The 16,918-nt window shown below is 39.4% G+C and overlaps 1 protein-coding gene across 1 annotated transcript in view; it reads right to left on the reverse strand.

Annotated features, from left to right (window-relative positions):
* PLEKHG7 (pleckstrin homology and RhoGEF domain containing G7) overlaps window positions 1–15,448 on the reverse strand; it is a 29,002-nt gene extending 13,554 nt beyond the window's left edge. Inside the window, exons 1-8 of the mRNA XM_023933305.2 lie at window positions 14,716–15,448; window positions 11,120–11,186; window positions 8,690–8,914; window positions 7,416–7,456; window positions 5,476–5,571; window positions 4,460–4,609; window positions 2,378–2,473; window positions 23–118 (exon numbers count right to left, since the gene is read on the reverse strand). Of these exons, the coding sequence (XP_023789073.2) occupies window positions 23–118; window positions 2,378–2,473; window positions 4,460–4,609; window positions 5,476–5,571; window positions 7,416–7,456; window positions 8,690–8,914; window positions 11,120–11,186; window positions 14,716–15,417 (1,473 nt within the window). The 5' untranslated portion in view covers window positions 15,418–15,448. The remainder of the gene's footprint in view (window positions 1–22; window positions 119–2,377; window positions 2,474–4,459; window positions 4,610–5,475; window positions 5,572–7,415; window positions 7,457–8,689; window positions 8,915–11,119; window positions 11,187–14,715) is intronic.
* Window positions 15,449–16,918: the final 1,470 nt, after the last annotated feature.

Genomic DNA, 16,918 nt, shown 5'->3' on the forward strand with positions numbered 1-16,918 from the left:
AGAATACTGCTAATTAAGTTACCGTTCTGAGTATGGAGCTGAAATCCATGGGAGAGTTTGACTTGCTGACATGCTTCTTCACAGTTTCAAAAAACATTTTCAGAAAACTGAGACTTATCTAAGTAAGGGGAAAAAAAAATAGCATCAGTAATCCAAAGTTAAGATTAAAGCAACTTTATTTTCCATCCCTGACCTCCCTAAAAGCTCTAAGTGTAATGGGTGCCTATACTTATCTCTAACATTCCCAGAATTGTCTTCAGAATTATGCCCAGAATGCTTTAATTAGTCAGAAGCTAAGACAAATATATACAAATACCATATGCAACATAAGTGACAATGTTGTGATAATGCCTGATGACAAAGGCTTTGGAACAAGATTAGCTAGTCCCTTAAACTTTTCTTAGAGTAGCAGCTGTTTTTAACATTAAACATTAAAAATTTTCACATTAGAAATGACAATGGGTATCTGCTGGAAAACACTGCATATGACAGAGCTGTGACAGTTAAGGAAGACTTCATGGTCATTTGAGGAAGACATCATCTTTCATGGTTTGAGTTTATTTCATACAATTGAAAGTGAAGGAAGTATCCATAAAATACCACAAAACCTCACATATTCCCCGTAAGTTAACATGTTTATACTGGATTCAAAAGTGCCTACCTTCTCAGTCAGGTAGGGCTGCAAGCCTGCTCTTAAGCCCACACTTTCATCCTGAACACTGTGTTTTCACAAAAATTCATGACTGGGCTAGGTTGTTGGCAAAATGTTAGGCCAGAAGGGCACATCAATCCCCTGTGATACTGCTACAGACTGCAGTAACTGCAGACTGCTTTGTTTGGTGTATTTATGGGGGCAAGGATGCTTATAGGATGATGCTTATTCTTTAATTTTCACCTTTACAATGTTACAGCATGCATTTTTTCATGGATTCAGACTGCTGTCGAGAAGATATGCATACTGTAAAATGTATGAAAAAAGGCACCAAAGGCATTGCGAGCAGATTATTTTTCCTACATTTAATCAATATTTAAAATATGCATAACAGATGATAATTTATTATCCTCATCAATAAGGACAACAAAATTAGAAAGCAAAGCAAGATTTTTTTTAGGATAATTTTCTCAAGACATGACCAAGCTCCACTCCAGCCAAGCTCAAAGCTAAGTGAAAACACACACACACACACACTTAAATATATATATATCCCACTCCCTTCTTTGAACAAGAGAATCAAGAACCACACACCTGCTGAACTCCAGTTGTTGCCTGCATTTACAGTCTTAGTCCACAATAGCCAAAGATGAAACCTATCAGCTAAAAATCTTTTTCCTTGTATCTCCAAACCTACTGGTTGGTCATTTAGCAGCTCACCAGGTGCGAGGTCTGTGACTGAGCAGAAGTGCCCTGCTCCTGTGTTTGAGTTCTGGCTAATTGTCCCTACTTTGAAGGCCTTTCCCAATTTTCTTGTTTTGGCTAAAAAGGGAGAAATTCAGTGTTAGGGCAAGGCAGTTACAGTAAGGGAAATAAATGGAACTCAACAGCTAATTTAGGGCATGTGATGTGATTGTGAGTAGTTATTCAATTAAGGCAGCTGCAGAGTTCTTTCCAAAATTCACTTTGCAATGAAGGGTGACTTGTTCTGTAAAAGGGCCCTCTAGCTAAGAAATTTTGTTTTGTTCCTAAAGCAATGTGAAAGCTATTTTTGACTTAGGGGTTTTTAACTTTCAGGGGCTGAAAATGGTCTCCCAGCAAATGGCCAAAAGCAGCAAAGAGCTGGAGCACATCACAGCCAAGCCTTGTGGCCTCCCTCCTTCTGGACAATGCAGAGTAAGTAGTACATGAACACAGAACATCCAGCCTCTGTGGGAGAGATCCTTATATTTGTGCCAAGGGAAACCTCAGCTGGAGAGAGGGGGTCAGCATTTTGTTTGGGCTTGCTCTTTTGGAGTGGCATAACAGGCAGCAAAGTCTTTGTGTCCATCTGTTTGCAAAAAGGGACTTGTTATGTAGTTATTTTGCCATGCTTACTGTTTTGCTGCAAGGATTGTATTGTAGTTTCTCCTCACAAATCCTTTTAAAAGGTTTCTGCTTATGAGAATTCCTCTCAAACTTGAGTTTTCTTCAGAAAGATCAGCCAAATGAGCTCTCTCCCATGTTTAAAATGTCATGTATCTTTGGCTGGCGATACAAGAGAATGATTTGTGCTGATGATATTTGACTCTCACTGATATCCCACAGAGAGAAGAAAAGATGAATTATATGAAAAAAGTTCCAAATGTAAGCATTGAAACTGAATACAAGCTTTTGGTTTGTTGTCTTCTTTTATTGGGCTGATTAATTTCTGATCTGAGAAACATTTTCTCTTTTTCTACCTACCTTGTTTAACTCCTCTAAGTTTGCGAAAAGTCTCCACAAATCCACGTCCAAGAGAAATTCATTACTCTGGAGGTATTTTAGAGTGTTCATAAATATCTTTAAAACCAAAACAAATCCGTGTTAATTACTGTTTGTGCCAATTCAATAAATTTTTTTTTCCCCCCCCAAAATAACCTTTTTTACTGAAATTCTTATGAAAGGATCATTTGGTTTAGGGAGGGCAGAAGATGGCATTGTGAGAGAAGTTTCCTGATCTGCCTGAAGGTTAAATACTGAATTTTGTGCATAAGAGGGTATGAGTGATGTCTCTGGGGTTTCTCTGTGGTTACCATGGAGGCAGCTGTGTCCCTGCTGTGCCCTTGGGCAGAAGAGGGGCAAATGAGCCCCCTGCAGATCCCTGTGTGAAGGACTTAGTAACATCAGAGTCACAGTTACACATTTCTGTGACCTTTCTAAATGTTTTCCTTCCTACCCCGTGAATCTGCTTCTATCTAGATTGTTTAGAGTTACTATGAGGAAAAAAAGATATTCTTGGATTAAGGTAAGTAGAGGTTCTGTGAAGGTTTTTCATCTCTTTGGATTATTTTATTAACCTGCATTGAGTGAAAACTGCGTGTGTATTTATTGGCTGTTTAAGATTTTATATTTCTAAGCTGATTGAGATGTACTGAATCTGACCTAAATCTGAAAAGGGCTTAAAATTTACAGGTTACTGAGTAGACTTTTTTTGTTTGTGTGTATAAAGTGTTATGAAAAAAACCCATCACCCAGGTGCCAAGACTGAATAGCTAGTGAGAGTGTTTGCTTAGCCTTGTGTAATTCTTTAGTTACCATGACCAGGTTACCTGAGAGCTTAAATTTGTGGTGGATTTATGGTGGTCTTAGAGCTCCCTGTGGAGATTCATTAAAATCAGTGGAATATTTCTATACTTGGAAGTAACCAGGTACCTTTAAAACTGGTAACCCAAATGCAATGGGTTTATTCTGTAGTGGGAGAATTTGGGAAGCTGGCATGGACTGAACAGTTCATCGTTCGTGGGCCATGCAGGGCTGGCTAAGGCTTGTCTGTGGGTTCCTACATCAGGCTCACAAGGAGCCTGCATGCCTGCTGTTATCAGCTTTCTTCCCAGTATTCCACTTTTTAAACTTTTCAGATTTATAAATAAAGTGTAGAGAAAGAAGAATGCTCTTCTCCTACCTTGAACCAATAGCTGGTCCTGTTATCCTATTTTCTGTGCCTTCCTGTTTTGTCCCACCAAGGAGGAATTCAGCCTACTCTTCTATTTATTTCCTTTATTTTGCAGTAGCTCTTGTATTGTCCAGGCTAACTTTTCAGCTAAATGGAAAGCGTTTCACAAATCTCTTTTCTTTGACTTAATAAAAAATCAGAAATTGTCTGTGCCAAGTAAGAGAAAAATGGTAGGACAATATATATGGAAGCTTCCATCCTTTTAAGGGGGTACATTAACTTCTGATGTATGGTGAATATAAATAGTGCAGCTATTCTTCTAACCATGTTTAATGTTCCTGTCCATATTTCAAGATCTTAAAATTCACTTTATTTGAGGTAATATAGAGTTTTTGGGTGAGGAGTTGTTTTAAATATACTTGTTTTCATGGAACATTAAAACTACAGATTTGCTGAATTCTGAGGTTTTCATGGTCCAGTCAGGATTATCTAACCACATCTCTCTCTGAAGTTAAATGACAAATATAGTGTTGCACACCAGCAACATTAGCAATTGGGATAGTCCAGTACAGAAATTACATTTGGAGTGTGGTTTCAGTACAGTGTTTGTGAGAGGACTAATGGAATATCAGTTGAATATCCTGGAAAGCTCTGCAGTCAGATGGTAATGGCAAAGCACTAGATTGCATCACTGGAAAATGATGTTCAGAAGAAGAGATACCAGCATGGAGACAGAAAAGGGAGCTATGGAAACAGGATGAGCAGGCAAAGGGGGAGAAAAAGCCAGGTGCTCATTCCCCCATGGACCTCTGAGAAGTTTCAGGTGGCTTTGTGTCCATCACAGCAGAACAAACAACGTTTCATTATTTTTGCGAAGTGAAATCTGACGTTACCATCTTGAGAACCAGCAAATGATCCAGAAAGTATGTGCATTCACTTGTGAAAAGCTCCCACACTGCTGCTTCTTTTTTCACTTCTAACCGGCTCTTGGCATCTTTCTGCTCACTTTGTTGCTCATTCATAAATTCGTGCCAAGATTTACTCTATTGATTGAAGAAGAAAGAAAACTGCCATTGGTTGCATCAGCTTCCTCAGACCTTATGAAAAGAATCTATGTTCTATTTACTGTGTAAAATCTACCATCTACCAGTATTAGCGATTTTTCTTTTGAAGGCTTGAAAGTTCCTTTAAATATTTTAAAACCTGCCATTCTCCTCTAAAATACAGTATGTACACACAGAATTTGAAAGTAACACAGCAGGATAGTCTATGTTTAGGTAAGTTGTATCAAAAATTAGTGGGCAGCTTGCAAATGCTAAGGATTTTGATCTGTTGTGCTGCTCTTGGGTGGACAGTATCTTATTTTCTGGATGATAAAATCAAGGTACCAAAGGACAAAGTTTTTATAGTCACTCTTTATAGTCACTTGGAAATTGTTTTGTTTAGTCCTATGGTGGCTACTATCACATTATGGATTTGTTCCAAAGTCAGATGTGTATATATATATATATACCTTGCTGTTGGCACTGACCTCCATGTACTGCCTTTGAACACAGTAATGGGGGTGGCTGTGTCCCATTTGACCTCTCTCTGATGCTGTAGCTTCTTTTCCCAGACCTGTAGGTGCTGCTGAGAGGGTTGCCTTGATACCTTTTTCTGAATGTGGTACCTCCCTGGTCTAGGGCAGCCCGGAATCCTGGCAAAATCCACATGTTTTTGAAGGCCCTTGCAAACCTACTCTGACCCTCCATTTCAAATGACAAAAATGTACCATATACTTATGAATTAATAAAACAGAAAGGTCTCATATCCAGATTAATGAACTGAGATATGTTAGCTTATAAAGAACACAAAATCCATCCTTCCATCCTTAAGTGTCCTTGATACAGTATAATGAATATTTTGATACCTTAAAGCAGAAGAATTCATCTGTGCAGCAGTCTATGATCTTAAGAGTTGCAAGACAATTTTCCAGATCAGATGCTTGCTTCTGTTTGTCTTTACCCTGTTGAATGACAAAAAACCACCCTGACTCATACAGTGTTTTAAAGACTGTTAAGAAATGTACCCAGCTCTGTAACCTTGCCCTAATCCGTAAGGAGTTTGCCCTTAAATGAGTGATTTCTTTATTTTTCCAGGCTCTTCTACACAGAGACAAGGCAGTGACGGCAAGTTTCTTTGTAGCTGTGGGTGGGGTGTGTAAAAGCATCAGGTTTGGGCATGTAAGACCTTATTCACATAATACACAATTCTTTGACAGGGAAATCATTGGCATGGCAACAGGCAATGAGCTGCCCTTGGAAGACAGAACAAATGAAATGTTTTGCTTCCCTTAGCACTGTCAGAGATAGGGGACAACAGATTCATAGTTGAAATCCTGTCATAGTTATACAAATTTATGTGTTTGTTTATTTATTTATTTTAATTTTTTGAGCTACATATGGAAAAAGCTCCTTGATCATTTGCCGAGTAGTGCAGTGTAAAATGAGCTTTCAGAAAGCTAAAAGAGCAGCAGGAGTTTGTGTGAGGGACCATGAAATAAAAACAATTGCTTTTGTTTCAGCTTTGTTTATTCAGGCCTTGTAAAAAATTTAAACATTATTTATGAACTCTCATTTAGTGCTGTGGGCACAGAGTTATAAGGTGTTTGCCTAAGTTTTATCTGTTCTCTGGAACAGTATATTCCCACTTCATGGATTTCTATTGCCTGAACTTTGGGCACTGAACTCAAGCCAATTTTGAAATATGTGTTTGATTAAAATATTTGAAACTTAGGGTTTAAGTTCAGCTCCTAATTTTGAAAGATAGATTGAAATGGAGCAGAAAAAAATAATGCAGTTAATATATATGCACACTGAATCACTGTACCAGCAAATGAATCTTCATGAATTAAACTTTATGGCATTTAATAGTCTTAAAAATCACTTTTGTCTAAATATCAAATGCTTTTTATTGCAGGTTTAAAATATTTTGCTGAATTTAAAAATCCTCAGGTTTAGATCATGTTCCTTCAAATGCTATGAAACTGCTATCAAATGAAGATGGAATTCTTGTACATATTAACCTGAGTACTTGCATTGGTTCTGTATGCACAAACTATTTGATAAAATGCAAAAAATACTGGGAAGGGACTGTTCTTAATTACATGCTTAGGGAGAAAAAGTTATCAAGATGCTTGTAAATAATTTTTTGAATGCTGAACAGTACACAGAAAAGAAATTCAGATACCTTAGTAAGAGAAAGTTTTCATCAATGGAAAAGACAAGAGTTGTATTAGACAAGGAAATTCCCCGAGTTGTGCTTTCAGTGGAGTGTGAGGGCACCCATGAGGACAGGAAAGGTCTAAGAAAGTGTCCTGGAATGCTATTTTATAGGTAAAGCTTAGATCCCTTCCACATGAGTGGGAGTTCATCACATTCTCCAAAGCCCTGAGGCATGCAGAAAACACAGGATACACAATGGTCAAAGCAACCATGCAAGTGATTTGTCGACCTTGTGCTGCCTTCACCAAGGGAGATGCACTGGGCCTGCTGCCACCCCTGAATGACAACCCATCCCACTCTGTCCTCTTGCTGCCAAGGACACCTCTCCTCCCACCACCCACAGGGATGGGGAGCAGTGGCTGTGTTTTCTTGTGCATCACATGCAGCGGCAGCTCTGGAGCCACCCAATCTTCATTGCAGATTATTGTGCAAGCAGTCCCAGGGTGGGCTGAGAGCTCTGAGTTCAGCTCACCTGCTGGCTGCCTTTCTCCAAGGGCAAGAAAGTCAAGAACCTGTTTTCACCCAGGTTAGTTGTGGAATAAAGCAAGATCAGTGCAAGGAAAAATAAAATGATAAAAATACTCACAACTCCTCTTTTGGCAAATGGCCACTTTGACTTTTTGGACTCTAATGAGTAAAACAAATGTTATCAGTAAGGAAACAGATAAAAAAACCTGTTATTTATATTATTTATATATGCAGTTTACAGACTATACCCTACTTGGCTCATATTTAATACTTGAGCTTAAGTAGTTTGTAGGCACCAGACTTAAAACCCATTAAGCTCGTTGGGTTCCTCCCAGCAAGAATTATGACTATTTGTGGTGGGACCTTGGATGGTCCCCTCCTACTTGTTGCAGGTGATCACTATATGATTACAGCTCTTTACCTGGGAAAGCAATCATACCTCAAGCCAATTTTTAAAGGTGTTTTAAAGCAAGAATTAGTCTATGCCTTCTCACTACGGTAACTTGGAGTTATGCAGGTATTTAAATCTCCAGTGAATAAACCATCCTACAGGCTCTAAGCCTCAGATCTGTCATGGGGCTGGCACAGTCAGGCAGACTGTAATTTGTATCCTTGGTGAGGCACAGGGGAAGCTGGGGATCTAGATTTAGGAATGCACTGGTGACTTGTGAAGAATGACTGTGTTCAGCAAGAAATCTGAAAAGGTTTTCTTTATGTGGCACCCATTTTCAGGTGTGTGACAGGGAATCACAGTCAAAACTTTGTGTTTCTGGATTTTGAAGGTCTCGGCCATTCTGGGAATGGCTGGCTTATTTGCTGTCATGAAAATGCTGGCTGTGACCTTGGCTGACTTGCTTTTTGAGAAAGTTTTGATCTCTGGCCACCAGGATCTCTGCCAATCACACCACACACTATATATATATTCTACAGTAGCTGTTTGTGGAAATTGCTTGCAGGTCTGCATTTCAGTTTTGGAATGTCTTGTGAGCAACCTCTAGCCATGAATTGGGTTTGCTTTCCTTGCGATCAGAACACTGCTGCAAAGGGCAGCATGGGCCACTTTTGTCTCTGCTTGAAGCTGTGGAGGTAGGAAATTGTACCTCATCTGCTTCCAGATGGAGATCTTGGCCTGGCTTCTGGTTGCTCCTAGACTGTGGAGGAACAGTGTGATCTGTGTCCTACCCTCTCCTCTACTTGCATTTTACATTCAACAGTAAAATACGGGGTGAGGGGGGAAGGGGGAATTTCAGAATTGGCATTGCAGTCACTTTGGTGTGGGATCCCCCACAAAGGCTGTCACCTCCTCATTGTATCCATCCTCCCTCCCATCCCTCATGTTCCAGTCCCAGCTTTTGCTGGGCTCAGAGGAGCAAAGCCCACGCTGTGTCTGACCTGCACTGAGCAGGAAGGATGAGCAGGGCAGGTAGTCCATGGCACTGTCTGACACCAGGAGGTCTCCAGGGAACACCTCGAGTCCCGGCAGACTCACCACCAGGGAGCTACGCCTGCGCTCCGCTGATCTGTGGGACACAACAACAACAACACTCGTCATCTCTGTCCGCTTCAGGCTGCAGGGGAAGCTTCTGGAGGGCTCCTTGCTCATATGGGGGTAATCAGCTAAAAAACCAAATCACAGGAGCTGTGATATAATGTGTTAAAAGGACAACGAGTAGAGAATTTCAGTGGTTGACAGAAAATACCTAATTGTCTTTCCAACTCCACATTGTTGCTGAGATCAAGGTTCTTATGGTCATGGCTTGCCTCAGATATTAAGTAGATAATAAGAGCATGTAAATATTGAAAATTCTTGTTTTTTCTGAGGTTAGACAAAAAGTGAGCAGGGATTTTAGAATCTGTGTTTTGGCAGTGGAATTTAAAGGAGCAATTAAATACTGTTTTTAGCTGACATGTGACATGTTACCTTTAACCTTCCTGTAATGCAGGTGATTTCAAGAAAATATTAGTGATTTCAAGAAAGCATATTAGTGAAACAGTTAAAATGTTAGGTTTTAAATAAAATCATTTAACCTTTTGATAGTTTGTTCTGTTTTCTTTCTAAGTATTTTTGGCATTTTTTCCTGCTATTTCAAATATTTTGAATGTAATATGACTCAGTGGTCCTACTGATTGAAAACAAATGTCTCTTTCCAACTATTGTTGTTCCTAATGGAAAACATTTTCCAGGATCTAGGTCGAGTAAGAGAAGTGACACAGGCATTCTGTATCCAGCAGTGTGTTTGTGCTAGAGGCTTCTTGCATTCACATACAGAAACTGTTGGTTCATATTAAAAACATTTTTGTATTTTGCTAATAACTCACACTGATACCTTACAAATTGTTTCAGTAAATGCTGCAGAGGGACTGCTGTCTGCAGCTGCTGTTGCCTTCAGTTGACTGATAGATGAATACTGCATTAGGGCTCAAAGGGTCAGTAATTCAGTAGCTGAGGGAGGAGGCACAAAATACATGTATATATATAAAAATTCTATTTTTCAGTCACCATTTATTGTGCATGGTATTTTTGGTCAGTTAAGCATGATTCTTACTGAGATCTTTTTTTTGTCTAGGCAGCTATCTTACTGTGAATATCTAGGCATTTGCCACCCTTGGTGTGAAACCTGGCAGGTATATTTTTTCTTTTAAGTACATGAATTGACAGCTTATCAGCTGACAGATGAGCTCTGAGGTAGAGAACTGGGATTTGGTATGTATAGTAAGACATGGAGATTGTGGTTTTTTTATGACCTGATGGTGACATTGCTTGCAATTGCCTTAGCTAAACAATTGAATGGTCTAGATGAAAGCTGCTCCTAACAAGAGAAAGATCTGTAGGCTATCAGGAGGGCAACTTTAACACTTGAACCATGGACATATCAGGGCTTAAAAACTCTGTCTTGAGGAGCTTACAATGTGCAATGCAGGAGTTCTTTGAAAGTTTTCCTGCTAGTTCTACTGAATGGAGAACATAGGATCTATTTATTTGGCTTTGGGGTTTACAATGAAACTCTGTGGTTTCTCATGAAATTGATCCCTCAGTATGTGGTTTGAGAGCTTTAATGGATGGGGGGTCTGTTTCTTGGCTGTCTGTAAGCCCATACCAGTGCAAGGGAGAGGAGTTCCTCTCAGGAGTTCCTTCCTGAGACATGCACTGAGTGCTACCCAATGCAAGTTTTCAGTGTTGGTAATGATTGTAGGTAGTAAGATGCCACTGAAACCTCTAGTTATTACATAACACAATCTCTCGTGCAGCTGGGCTATTCTACAAGTCAGGTGCTGCAATATAGTACAAGGATAATCCTCAAAGGTGTTATTACTGCACTAGGAAATTCAGGAGATTTATTTAAGCTTGGCTTAACAGTAAGATTTTCCCAGTATATTGTTGAATTTTAAAGCATCTAGCCTACTGCTATTTTCACAGTATATTTGAAGCTGCAGGCTAGTGGCTTATGGAGGCTAATAATGGAAGCACAGAGTCACTGTAACTGAGTTAAATAATATTATTTACCAGATCAAAAAGGTCTTAAATTTCAGGCACACATATGGCTAAACAAGCTCTTCACATGTGAAATGTGAAGAGCATTCATGAAAGTTCACAATGTGAAATGTGGGGGCATGGCTAGATCACTGGAGTCTCTGTCTACAGTATACCTTTGCAATCTGGTGACCCTGGGCTGGTTAAAGGCTTACATGTCTAAATTACATACTCATGTTTCAGAGATGGAAGCACAGGTATCTGTGGTTTCCTGGCCTGATGCCTGTAGACATATTGAATATGAACATCAGATGCTTCTGTTGTTTTTTTCTCTGGAGAAATTAAATTACTGAAGTGCTGGCCACTCAAGGAGGGTATTTGGACTCCCTGATTCAAAAAGTTAGCATGGAAAATGGCCTATTGTCAAGAATAAAACGTTTATATGATTGCATAAGGAGTTAGGTTTAGTGTAATGGACTCCATCCTGTGCAATGGGCTCTAGAATGACCCTGCTTGAGCAGAGAGCTTGTAACAGACAAGCCGCTATGGTCCTTCCCAACCTTACCCATTCTGTGATTCTGTGACACTTTACAGCTGTGTGAAACATTAAAAGAGGACTGGGAATACTTCAAGATAGATGAGTCCAACTCATCTATCAGCTCCTTCAAGGCATTGAGTATGATCTGTCTTGGCAGTTACTGTGAAGGCTCTTCATCAGCTGATTTGCTGTAGGAAATAGCGAAATGCAGTTTTCCACCCAGCCTCTGATAATGCTGAATGGTGCAAGGAGAAAAGGAGATCAGAGTAAACCTGAGGGTTTTTTTTACCAATGTTTTCTTGCATGACAATGCTGGTTTAGCATCTCACCTTCTCTGTTGCCACATATACCTCTGGACTACCCCTCTTGCCCTTTTTGATTATTTATTTTGGATGGTTCTTCATAAACATAATCAGTTCAGCAAATTGCCATGTGACATGGATGTGCTGGCATTCCTGGCTGTTCAAAATGACTATAAGTGCATTAAGGAAGTTTTTTGAAAGTACAGCTTGGGAGAGGGGAGAAGAGATGTTCATTAAAACCGAAGGACAGAGGTATGATTTTACCCAGGACAGTATGTAAAAGTCAGTCTTGGAGAAGGGTTGCCAGATGTCCTAATGTGCTTCTAGATGGAGAGAATAATCTGACATGTCAACAGTTTTTGCTGGCTGTGATAAGAAGGGATTAACTGTTAAGGAGTTAGACTAATCTTAATAAAGGAGGAACTGAATACAGGCTTAACCTAGACCTTGTCTAAATTTGACAAAAAATGTTTAAAGCAGAAACCGATGCATTTTTTAATATATTTTTGCACAGATGTGTCTAGATAGAATTCATAAAATTCATAATCCCACCCACCTTTTGACAATCGTTCCTGCTGGTGCCTATGGAAAAAATCTTGGATTGTTTCCTTGGGTTGTGTTTTCTTGATTTTAAAAGGTGTTTGGATAGAAATCCAAAGTCAATACCCTAGCTGGCATATAGTTACTTCCCTCTTGAAGCCACTATAGGCAAGCAGCACCAAGAGAAGGTGTGTACACTAAATGTTAGGTGTTCTCCTGTTAAACTGTCTGCATTCAGTATCTTCAATTTCTCCCCTGAAGTTTGTTGCACATCATGCAAATCTTCATGCTGACAGTGAGTTATGTTTATGTATTCCTCTTTTGAGTTGGATCAGAGCAGACCCTTCCCACAAAAGGTACAGATCTCTTGTTTTCACATCCAGATAAAAAGATCTTTCCCTCCCCTGCTTGCTCCAACTCCATTGTAATTTCAAAATGCTAGAGAGTGGGTTGGAAATTGCAACAGTTCAGAACATCTAGGAGGCCTCTTCTACACTGAACATGTAATTTCAAATGCATGCACACTTCTCTTGAATCTCATCTAGGGAGCTGCATTGTGTTAAGGACTCCTAGAGTGTATCATCAGTCTGCTCCAAACCACCCAGTCCCAAACATCCTTGAGGGGACCATGCAGTAAAGTGAGCACTACTCCATCAATGAGAAAGGGGTGGTTATTAATGGAGGTACTATCTCTGCCTTCCTTGGTGTGTGGGGAGAAAACTTCCCTTCTGTAAACATTTGAACATCTTAAAGAAAGAAACATATCTTTATCCAAATAATTTCTAACAGAACTTTTACTTTCTGATAATTGTTTGGAAGGCCTTCACACAGTTCACTGCACAGGTCTATGGTATGCAACACTCTTGTCTGCACTAATGTATAAAATTCATGTATTCTATGTACCCTTAGTCTGTAGGATTAACAATCCCCCTCTCCAGTAGCAGTCCTAGGCCTTCTTTGCTCATGTATAAGAACAATTTCGAGCTGTTCTGCTAGCTCCTTTGCTCCCTTTTCCCTTCCACAAACATCTGAATAATGTCACTCAAGATTATGAGATATTTCACATTCTTCAAGCTGAAATTTGGCACTGCTAAGCCAAACAACCGGACCTTTTGGCATTTAGTTCCTAGTGCAAAGCTCCCCGATGATCCGGATGAAATATTGCGTGAAATGTAGCTAAATGTGCTAGGGAGAGGGCCACCTTTGAAAGAAAATCTCATTAAAAAGTTTAGTGAGCTGGTGACAGGCATTTCACATAGAAAATCTACAAATTAAGGTTGAGTTATATGTACATGACTCAATGTCCGGTTTTGTCTTGGAGTGAAGCAAATTCATTAAAAATGTAGGAGAGTCAAGTTTAGAATCAGATAAAATAAGTATGTGCATACCTTTGCATGGACAGTCCACTCTCCTGAAAGAAAGTGAGATATTCTTAGTTACTTGGTCAGAAAGCAAACAAGCAATCTGTTTTTTTGTGAAAAAGGAACTCCTTTGTAAAGGGAAGTGTGCTAATAATAGTGTAATAGGCTTGGGCATGGGCTAATTAATTTCACAGTCGAGGAACAAGGAGAACTCATTTGATATCCAGAATGTTTCCTATATTTGAAGGGAGGAGGAAAATAGCTTTTGTTTTGTAGTGCAAAGCTAACCAGTTAGTGAAGAACTCCACACCTATTTGCCACCATCCACCCTCAGTAAATGTGTGCGTAGGCGGTTTGCATAAGGACAGAGTCAAATGTGTGTGTGAATTCCACCGCCTCTGCCGTTAACAGTGGGAGGTCTTTGAGAGCAGATCTGGTAGCAAACCTGGCTTGTACAAAAAGGCTCTCCTTTTGTCCTTGGGGAGAGCTGAATTGTAGTTTCCTGCCCTTGAAAGATGCAGGGTTTGCTCCTCCCTTGCTTATTTCTCTTTACTGATGCTGACGCTCACTGGACCAAGGTTCCTTTCTTTTCAGAAGAGATTGCAAAATTGCTTCTTTGTTTATGGAGCTGGACATAAAAAGGAAGAAGTGCCAGTGAGCTAGGTAAGTGGAAATAAATAAAGGGAATGGTACCTCTTCCTTTGGTAGTAGCAGACCTTAAGTTTGACTCAACCAACTTGACTCTTGGTTTTATTATGGTTATTAAAGCCATTCAGTAAAACAGAATAGAGAACTTCCCTGTTTTAGGAATAATACTGCTGAAGGGTTAAAGAGTGGGTTGAAAGAAAATAGTCTTCTAAAATGCAGTCCTAAACAGGATAAATTACTTCATCTTGCTGTTCCATATCCCCACCAACAGTTGTACTGGTGAATGGACAGAGGGGGGAAAGAGTAGCCATGTACAGGAGTGGACTAAGCTAACCTGGTCACCAAGGAACAAGGCCGGAACTGATGTCTATTGCTGATTTGAGAAGAAAAATCTCCTTTCCCATTAAGTGTAGAATTTGATCTGCTGTATTAAAGGATCAAGGTCCAACTTGTAGTTCAGGTTAAGAACTTCGGTTTTATTTGTGCACTGGCCCATGATGGACCAACACTGAAAATGAAAGATGGAAAAAGAGGTTGCATCCTCCTATTCCTCTTACCTGGACACCTACCCAAAGTGCAGGGCTTGGGCGGGGCAGTCTCGTAGGAAGTGTAGCAGAGTTGGCTCTCCAAGAGTTTCTGGGTGGCGCATTGGGACTGCCATTGCTGAGAGGATCCTCTTGGCTTGGAAGCTTTGACCTGGGTAGGTCAGACTCTGGAGCTGCTATAGTTCTCTCAGACTTGGCTTTGGACGACAATAATTTTGCATGGACACAAGAAGGCAGTGACAGTGAAGAAACTGTAATGCACCGAGGTGGGCTCTTACAAATGTGATGGAGAGAGCCAATGTATTCCTTCTGATTCCCCAGCTGAGCTGTGTCAGAACAGTCCTGAAATGACAGTGCTTGTGAGGCAGAGGCCATCCTTAGACGCCTTAAAGTTGGAGAAGTGGAAATTCTGGCACGAGCATGACGGTCAAACTGTATAGGCGCATGGTGGAACCCAATGCACTCCTCTGTAGGAAGCCTCAGAAGTGAAGGCTCTGTGTAACCTCGTCTGAGAATGTAGTCCTCTGGAGGCACGGTGGTGTCCACACAAACTGGTACTGCCTGCTTTTCAGAGGAACTGAAGACATCTGAGCTGCTGCTTTTAGACAAAGCAGGATTTTCCTCATGGAGATCAGCTTCTCTGTCTGGAGGTTCCACACTGGTGCAGGTTTCTTTGACCAGGTCTGGAGAATAATCAGAGCTTGGTTGTTGCATTCTGAATTTGCAGCATGAAGATTTATATCTATGTGTACCTAGGAAACACGATCAGAAAGAGTTCTTACAAACTTGCCATATGAATTTTCAAGTGGGAAAATAAGCAAATGCAAAAAATATCCAATCAAAACAAGGCAGATACATGCACCTGTACAGAAACAATTACCTTTGCATTGAATCCTGCTTAAATGCAGATTTCAGCAGGTTCAGGACCCAATTTTGGCAAGCAGTTTAAACAGCTGCTAACTATGAGAATGCCAGCAGTGTCAGCATCAGTCAGTAGAATTAATTGGATGGTAAAGAGCAACTGTGTTTAGAAGCTCTGCTCATCTGGTACTGCAGCCGCCTGATTTCTGGTTGCCACTCCCCCATGGATAAATGAGATTGTAGCACTGCTGTACGTGGGATAAAAATGAAGTCACTTGTTCTCAGGACTTGTTGCAAAATTCTTTGTGTACAAATACTAATTTCTTGCTAAAGAAAAGATTGCTAGTCTTAAGAAAATACAAATTTAACAGTTAGGTAAGGTATGTCTCATCACTCTCGCTTTTTTTTCAGCCTAAAGGTATTTTGTAGTAAACATTATGTATATGTTGCAATCAAATAATAAAGAAAATTATTTATATTGATAACTTATCAATTGATTTATCAGTAAATAGTCTTATGTTCTTTTATTTATAAAGCTTTGTTTTATCATATTTTGATGTTAGTCTCTCTAAAACTGGACTGACATTTCAAGTAATAATGAAGATTATGAATTCAACCTCTTTAATTTAGCTTCTTTGCTAAGAGGAATCTTAAATCTGTTCATGATTGTGCGCTTATTTGGGGAACTCTTGTTTATTAAAATTAGTTTATCCAATCCTATGTTGACTTCTTTCTTGAATTATTGAATATCACACATTGAATATCTTTTTAAAATCTAATTATATAATTCCATCAGATTGATTTACAAAGTGATTGGAAAGAAGTTAATTTATCAAGTTTGCCAGTTCAAAGTATTGCTTTTCCAAAAACCTTCAGAAGATGATAATTGAGAACATTACAGAAAGAAAAGCATATCTTTATGGTAGAAATGGCTTCTTTCACAACTGTAGAGAATAGCCACAAATATATTAGCATCTATTAATTTCTCTTTAATGGGAAAGAACTAATTAAAATATATGCTTATTAAAAATTTCATTTAATATATTGCAGAATGATACTATTTTCCCCTTTTGAATGAAGATATTGCATACCATTGCTCTGAGATTTGCTGTTATTGCTTTCTAATATTTCAAGACTTTTATTTTGTGATGTAATCATGTCTCACTGATTGTTGTTAGGCCAGGCATTCTTATTGCTTTTTCATAAATTATTTTTATTAATTTTTTAGTAACCCTCTCTTCTCCAGGCAGAATTTTGCAACTGGGCATGCAGTTTCCAGATACTCATGTGAATAGTGATCTGTTCCAGAAGTAGAAAAATTTAAAGACGTCTTTTAATGGAAGCCTTATATTAA

Source organism: Cyanistes caeruleus, chromosome 4 (assembly GCF_971803275.1).
Source record: "Cyanistes caeruleus chromosome 4, bCyaCae1.hap1.1, whole genome shotgun sequence".
Taxonomy (NCBI): Eukaryota; Metazoa; Chordata; class Aves; order Passeriformes; family Paridae; genus Cyanistes; species Cyanistes caeruleus.